A 7,643-nucleotide genomic window follows, 5' to 3' on the forward strand; every position below is an offset into this window, starting at 1 on the left:
GTTTTACTCTTTCTGCGATGTTGTAATGCCCTTAAGATTTATGTTGTAACATTGAAAGATTTCCGGAGAAGGAGCGGTAACCTTTTATGGTGTGAGCTCTTGTAAGACTTTGCTTTGTGCTGATGTTATAAGCTCAGCACTGGGACGTCCCCCGTTGAATCCAGTGTGGTTATACCCTGACTGTTACCACAGAAAAATTACATGTGGCTTGATCATGAAATTTGAGGGAAAGGTGAATAACTCAGTTAGGTCTTTCATTTCTGATCTAGCAATTTTGTTTTTCCTTACTCTAAATTTCATTTGTGCTGTCTTTCTTCCTCAGTCATTTCAACATGCCTCCATCATTCCCCCTTCCCTCTTCTCTGACTGTAGGTTTTTCTAGTTTTTCAGTTTTCATTTTAGAGTGCTTTCTTATGAAATTTAAACCAAAGAGAATAACAAATAATAAATAATAAAATAATATTATTACTCCATTTATTCCTGGTTCAAATTAGATTTTCCCTTTTTAGGACAGGGACTTTTTCGTTACTTGCTGCATAATCAAATGTGTGTTTTATTGGTTTCATTTGTGGTTGAACTTTTCCTGGATTTTGCAATCTGTATTCCTATGGCAGTCATGTTTTCCTGTTTCAATAGAGAGGTTCTTTCAATTAAATCTGTACCTTGATAGTGTGGCTCTATCTGTCTAAAGATAGTCTACCATTGTGTACTGAGTTATTAGGGCTAAATACCATTACATTGACTGTTGTTTTCGAGTTTACCAACAAGTGATATAATTGTTTAGTGTTGTAATTTGGTTTGGTCTAATTAGTTTGACAGTACGTGAGTACTGTGTTGGGGATTAGTGGATGTCTCAGTAAACCATCAGGACTAAAGCTGAGAGAAAGGACTTGAGTTTGCACATTTTCATTTGCTCTTTTTCATTCTCTTTCTTTTGTTTTCCTCAGTCATATGAGCAAAACGACTTTGTTGAGGGACGAGCTCAGATACAGGATGTTGTCCGCTCCATCATTGATGTTCTGTCCAAACCTCACAACAGCACGTTACTGTTGGCCGTGAGAGAGGTCAGAGTTGACACTCAGGACCCGCGTCCCCAAGTTGGTGAGTAAGATGTGTGTCCCTTCTCTTTTCACCTGCTCATTCATTTTCACTCTTTTATCCTCTTTCTGATGTTACCATTCAAAAGTTTGGGTCAGTATGCTTTGTTTTGTTTTGTTTTTATTCAGCAACAATGCATTAAATTGATCAAAAGTGACAAATACATTCATAATGTTACAAAAGATTTATATTTCAAATCAATGCTGTGCTTTTATCTATTCATCAAAGAATCCTGAAAAATGTATCACTTTATCACTTATTAGAGTGATTTCTGAAGGATCATGTGACACTGAAGACTGGAGTAATGATGCTGAAAATTCAGCTTCGCATCACAAGAATAAATGACATTTTAAAATATATTAAAATAGGAATAATATTTCAGAATATTACTGTTTAACTGTATTTGTTTTGTTGAGTCTGAATGATTAGAGATGTCTTCCAAATAAATGTAAAAAATCTGAATGACCCCCAACTTATGACTGTATTGTGTGTATGTATGTATGTGTAATATATATATATATATGCACTGCCCTCCAAAAGTTTGGAAACGCCCTAGAAAAGTGGGGTTTTGAACAATATTGGCATGAATCCTTTTTAATTTGTGATAATTTTGCACTTATAAGGGACAACACAAACTACGAAAACATATTTTATTGTATAAACAGTTTATACATAAAAAAACATTTGATTCATAAAAATGTCCACCATTAGCAGCTATTTGACCTAAACTGGGTTCTAATTGGTTCATTGTATTCTAAACTTAATTGGCAATCAGTTGTTGAAGATATTAAGGTGTGCTGAGCCAAAAATCTTTTACGAACCTGGGCCAAGTTTAAACCAGTAACCAGGCATCACAGCTGGCAAAGGGGCATGTCTGACTTTGACATGTATATATTGCCATTATTATGTAATCAAAATGAAATGTATGTATTTGCACAAAAAAATGATAAGGATTTATGCTGATATCGTTCAAAACCACACTTTGCCAGGGGTGTTTCCAAACTTTTGGAGGGCAGTGTATATACATATATATATATTTATATATATGTGTGTGTGTGTGCTTCATAGGTTAATTTTTGTCTTTCTCTACAGGTTACCTCATCCCATTGCTGTGTGTGTTATTTGTGGTATTATGGATCTCATGTGTCATCGTGTGCGTGTGGTGGTTCCGGAGACGCAGGAAAGCAAGACAAAGAGAGGACACGCAGATGGAAGAGAGCATCAACAACCAACGTGGGACACTACTGAGCGCTCGCACTCCTCACAAAGACAACACAGACCCTCTGCAGGAGAACAAGAACCTGCTTTACCCTCTGGATCGGGTTGGAGACGGAGCCGAGCGAGAGGACGAGGAGGAAGAAGGAGATGAAGAGAGTGACAGAGGGGTAGTACTGCACAAGTGCTCATCTCTCGCATACTCGAAAGGGGATGCAGTGTTCACTATACACACTGCAGCCCAAAATCAGCCACACAGGACACACTACAGCAGCAAAGACAACCGCTGCAAGAACAATGTGAACGAGAGCTTAAGCGAGCACATGAAAGATCATTACGTATGAAAGAGCCAGACAAACTGGAAAAACATATAAGTATTTTTTTTCGCCGACTGATCTGAAAGCATCTGGGGCTTGTGCGATTGGTGTTTTTCATCCTTTTTTCATCGTGTAGTCAAATGAAACAGGGATTTGTGTCACATAAATGCAGCAAATCAGACTTTCAGAGAATGGTTTTCAAAATCCTTTTCTTTTGTTTACACTTGCACTCACTTTCCTTAAAAGAAGGACATTTTTACACAAGGCTGAACTTTGAGATTATGTCTGTGAACAGTGGCGAGACCTTTGACCCTTGGGGCCGAGGAGAAATCAGCGATAGGCAGCTTTAAAGTGTTTTTGATTATGTCCAGACCTGCCCAAAGTCAAGTGTTAGGAGCTGTTAAATCTTCCAGAGGTATATATATATATTCAAGTGCCTCATTAAACCTTCACGATAGTTCTTACACCTTTTATATACATTTTTACTGATGATACTCACATGTTGGTTCTTATTGTTTTTGTTAACAAATGCTACATACACACTTAACGGGTTAGTTCACCCAAAAAAGGAAGATTTTGTTACCATTTACTCACCTTCTTGTCATTCTAAACCCATTTGACCATCTTTCTTTTGTGTAACACAAAAATGAACATAAGAGTGTAGTTAATCGCTCAGGAACTGGAGTTCAAAAGCAGCATAAAGTATCATCAAAGTATCATAAAATACATTTGTATGTAATATTAGTAGTCTTTTGGAGCCATATGTGAAATTTTGGTCTGTTTGTCAGATCATGAATCAGACAATCTCTGCCTCTCTCACCAAGGAGATCTAGGGCGGATGTCAAGATATTCACTGAAGGCTTTTTTAAAGATACATTTATTTTTAAGATACATTCATGGTGCTTTTTGTAATTATGGAGCTTGAAAGCCTCAGTCTTCATTCACTTTCTATAAACAGAAAAGAGAGAGAATGACATTTGTAATGACATAAAGGTGAGTAAATGATAACAGAATTTTCATTTTTGGATGAATTATCCCTTTAAAGGCCAATTCACACCACGCAGACAAACGCCCAACAAATACCTTTTGTTGGATCAGTGTGTTTTGGAATTGGTTGGGGTTTGTTTTTACCCGAATGAACATGTTCAATCAGCAGTTGTTGGTGTCTGTTGGGGCAGTGTGAACATGACAGTTATTTTTCATAAAATTTTAAATCCAACAGCCAACTTGTTTGTTGGCGTTCATCTGTGTGGTGTGAATTGGCCTTAAGACTGTTGAGATAAAAAGGTTTACTTTTTTATTGAAATTCACCTTCTTTGGGAATTGGTACTCGTAGTCCAGACAGTAAAAGAGTATTCTGACTGATACACTTTCACTCAGCTCTTGACAGGTGAAATTATAGCTGATTTTTTGTGTTCTTTCACATGACAGAACAGTCATAATGTAAAAAATCAAGGGCCACTTCACTCTGCACAAAACATTTGGCTTTTTGGTCACACAGTAGGGGAAATTTGTTTTAGTTCTTTAATTACTAAGAGATAATTCATTATAATGACAAAATATGCATATGTACATATGTAAATAGTGAAAAAAGACATAGCTGTGTATATTTGAGTTTAGTAAGTTATGTGACACCTTTTTATTATTGTCATTCTTAGAGTTATTATTACTTTTTCTTATTCTCTCCTTCAGTCGCTCTCTTTTTCAACAATGTCATTCCTTTTATTTATGTTGGCCAGGAAATGTTTTATATATAAATATGTAAAATGGCCACAGGCTGTTAGTCTGTGGGGAAATACTCTAAACATTGATGATCTGTCTTCATGTTAGAATAGATTATCTGTGTTATTTTTTTATGACTTTCCTAATGAATTTCGACTTGGGATTGGACACATTGACCATGCTGAAAGTAAAAATCAACAACAAATGTTGTCACTGATCACTACTTCTGAAGGTCTAAATACTTCATTGGAGGAAGACTAAAAAACTAAAAGACTAAAAAATATACTGCGTGTCCGAGTGGCACTTGTCTCAAACACCTGCATTTTCAAGCCACTGCCAGTCATGGTATAATTATGTGTTTATATTAGTGTCCCAGACTGTCTGGCTTTTAAGTTGGATGTTGGAAGACTTTGGAAGATTTTTATTATTTTTATTCTTAAATGTTTTCAGAACATCATTGCTTGGTATTATGCTACAATTCAAACTGAACCACAAACAGACCAGAGTCTCTTCATGAAATGACCCCTGTCAAGAACAGAAAAAACTTGATTTTAAAGTGTATCTTCTGAGTATTGTGTTGAAAATTTAAAAAATGGTACTATATTACTATAATACCATTTTACAAAAGAATACTATGAGTAAAGATTTAATTATGTTATCTGAAAACTTCCCTTGTTTAGGGTGGCTGGGGTATATTTTCCCCTCCTTTATTTATGAGCTGTTCTGTCAAATTTGATTGGGGTCAAATCAAATGCAATTTTTCAAGGTTTCTGGAACGTCAGGAAATTTGTATCAGTGCATGTTGCTGTGGCTGAATGAAGGGCACAATTTATGTTTCATTTGGCATCTTTAGTGCAGAAAAATATAACACTTGCATATAGAAAAAAATTGATAATGCAAAATGTGATAGTAATTCAGATGTATTCACTTTTTGAATCATGCCATTTTCATTATTGTAATATAAAAGAATTGAAACACAATACAGGTAAAAAAAAAAAGATAAAAAAAACTCAAACTCAAACTCCAAACGTCCATTATTACTGGCTGTGATTAGTTCTACATGCACTGATGCTCATACTGAATCTGGCATTTCATTTGTTACATCTGTTTGATTTTCCCAAGAAGTATTTATTAAAGACTTTTATACCTATGAGGTTTACACTTTCGTTTCATTTGTAGCATTTATGACGTATTTGTTTAACTTTTTGATTTAAAAGAAGACCTAAAATACAAGCTTAGGACTCATCTGTCAGCTGCTGACATCATGCATGACAGTGAAATCCAAAGCTGGAGAAGAATCCTCAAAATGTTGAATAGGCTGATAACAAGGGTTTTGTTTTGACTCAGTCAGAGTAACGATGTGTATCACTCTTTTTAAAGATTAACCTGCTCTAACTCATCCTGGGACCCAAGGCTTTAATTTCCCAAAGGAAAAAAAAAGACACACCCATACATTTCTTTTCAAAAAACACTGACCTCGGATTATCAGATCTCTCTGGAGGATGAGGATGTGAAGGAGTTTTAGGTGATGGAGGGCTTCAATGATTTGGAATGTGTAGCATTAGGAGTTATGATTCAGACAACCAGTAAAGATATACCATTTAAAGGTCTAGGGTCAGCAAGGATGTATTAAATCAATCAAAAGTGACAGTAAAGACTTTAACATTGTTTTAGCTTGCCATAAAAGGAATAAATTACATATTCACAAAACAATTACATATAGTTTTTTACTTATCAAATTATTTGGCAGCCTTCGTTAGCATGAGACTTTCTTTCAAAAACATTAAAAAAATCTTAATGACCAACTTTTGAATGCAGCTCACAATTAACATTTTGTCATTTACTCAACCTCATATTGTTTCCATACGATTTCTTCAGTGAAAAAAAAGAAGCTGTTTATGCTAGTTTATACAATGACAGTGACTGGGTGGTTGAGCTCTGAGCGTTAAAAATGAAATAATATTTTATTTTATTTTATTTTAGAGCTATTTTAATTTTGGAGCATGTATGATTTTTGTGTTTTTTTATATAGTATGTTTTCTTTTAACTCTTAATGGGCATTCAGGGTCAGTGTAAGATTAACACAAGACTTGTCACTTGTTTTGTTTTGAATGGGAGAAAGTGTAACGCGCAATATGGCGGAATAAGTCCCGCCTTCTAAATAAGAGCCAATCGCCGACTGGTAAAGTCATCGCGTCACTTCAGCGGCCGTTAGAATCACCGGTTTCTATAGAAACAGGCTGCGTCCGAAAACATAGGTAGCTGTCTGTCTTGCTGCCTCGCTATCTTATAAGAGAATGACTTGCACGGCAGCATTTGTGCATGAAGGTACCTCACGAAATTTATTTCGGACAGACTTCGAGGCAGCATAACAGTTTAATGATCTACAGCAATATAGCGCGAGCTTTGGTGAGAACTAAACAAATATTTAATTACTTCAGTAGTAATTTCTCGATAGAAATTATATCAAAATTGAAAATATGTTGATCAAAATTGTACATTTATACACAAACTGAGCAGCAAACGCAACCTTCGGACGCCATCTTTATTTTTTCTAGCTCAATTGTCACAGAATGGAAAGCACAGGATTGTGGGATATCAAAGGCAGCTAAGGATACATCTATGCTTCCTTCAAAAATCGATCTGAGGAGGTATCTCATGAGAGAGGAAGTGAAGCTAACATTGGATTCGGACGTGCCTTACTAACTTACCTTGAAATGTGTCCTCGGAAGGCAGCATTTTCCAGTTTTCGGACGCAGCCAGTCAGACGCTCGCCTCCAAAGAGACGCGCATTTAGGTCTGTGCATGCGCATTAGCTTGATCCAGCCTGAAACATTTTTTTTTTGTTTTGTTTTTTTGTCATAATTCGAGCGTTTAGAAACTAAATTTATGAGCCGGTTGTTGTTAGATTTCATTGGTGATTTCAAATATGAAATTTAATCGTAAGGTTGGCGAACAGTTTTGGAGAATTTGATGTTTCCCCATTCAAAGAGATTGCATGATGCCCGAGAGGCGTTTCAAAGATGGCCGCCGAGTGAAATGACTTGTCTTAAAGGGATTTTGATTATACCCACTTAAAAATGAGAAAATCTCATTCTTTGTTTATTTTATTTTTAATTCTCTACATCAGGGCTCTTAAACCCCAATCCTGGAGGGCCAGTGTCTTTCTGAGTTTAGCTCTAACCCTAAAACTTTTTATCAAGGTTGATCAAGATTGGTAGTAAAATCTGCAGGACACGGCCCTCCATGACTGGAGAGCCCTGCTCTACATCTATGATATCAAACACCAAA

The 7,643-nt window shown here is 36.0% G+C and overlaps 1 protein-coding gene across 4 annotated transcripts in view; it reads left to right on the forward strand.

The window, feature by feature from the left end:
• The window catches only part of jag2a (jagged canonical Notch ligand 2a), a 57,345-nt gene extending 51,843 nt beyond the window's left edge, over positions 1–5,502 (forward strand). For all 4 annotated transcript variants that reach the window (XM_067386539.1, XM_067386538.1, XM_067386541.1 and 1 more), the window contains 2 exons: positions 948–1,101; positions 2,191–5,502. In XM_067386539.1, the coding sequence (XP_067242640.1) occupies positions 948–1,101; positions 2,191–2,657 (621 nt within the window). In that variant the 3' untranslated portion in view covers positions 2,658–5,502. The remainder of the gene's footprint in view (positions 1–947; positions 1,102–2,190) is intronic.
• Positions 5,503–7,643: the final 2,141 nt, after the last annotated feature.

This window comes from Chanodichthys erythropterus, chromosome 5 (assembly GCF_024489055.1).
Source record: "Chanodichthys erythropterus isolate Z2021 chromosome 5, ASM2448905v1, whole genome shotgun sequence".
Lineage (NCBI taxonomy): Eukaryota > Metazoa > Chordata > Actinopteri > Cypriniformes > Xenocyprididae > Chanodichthys > Chanodichthys erythropterus.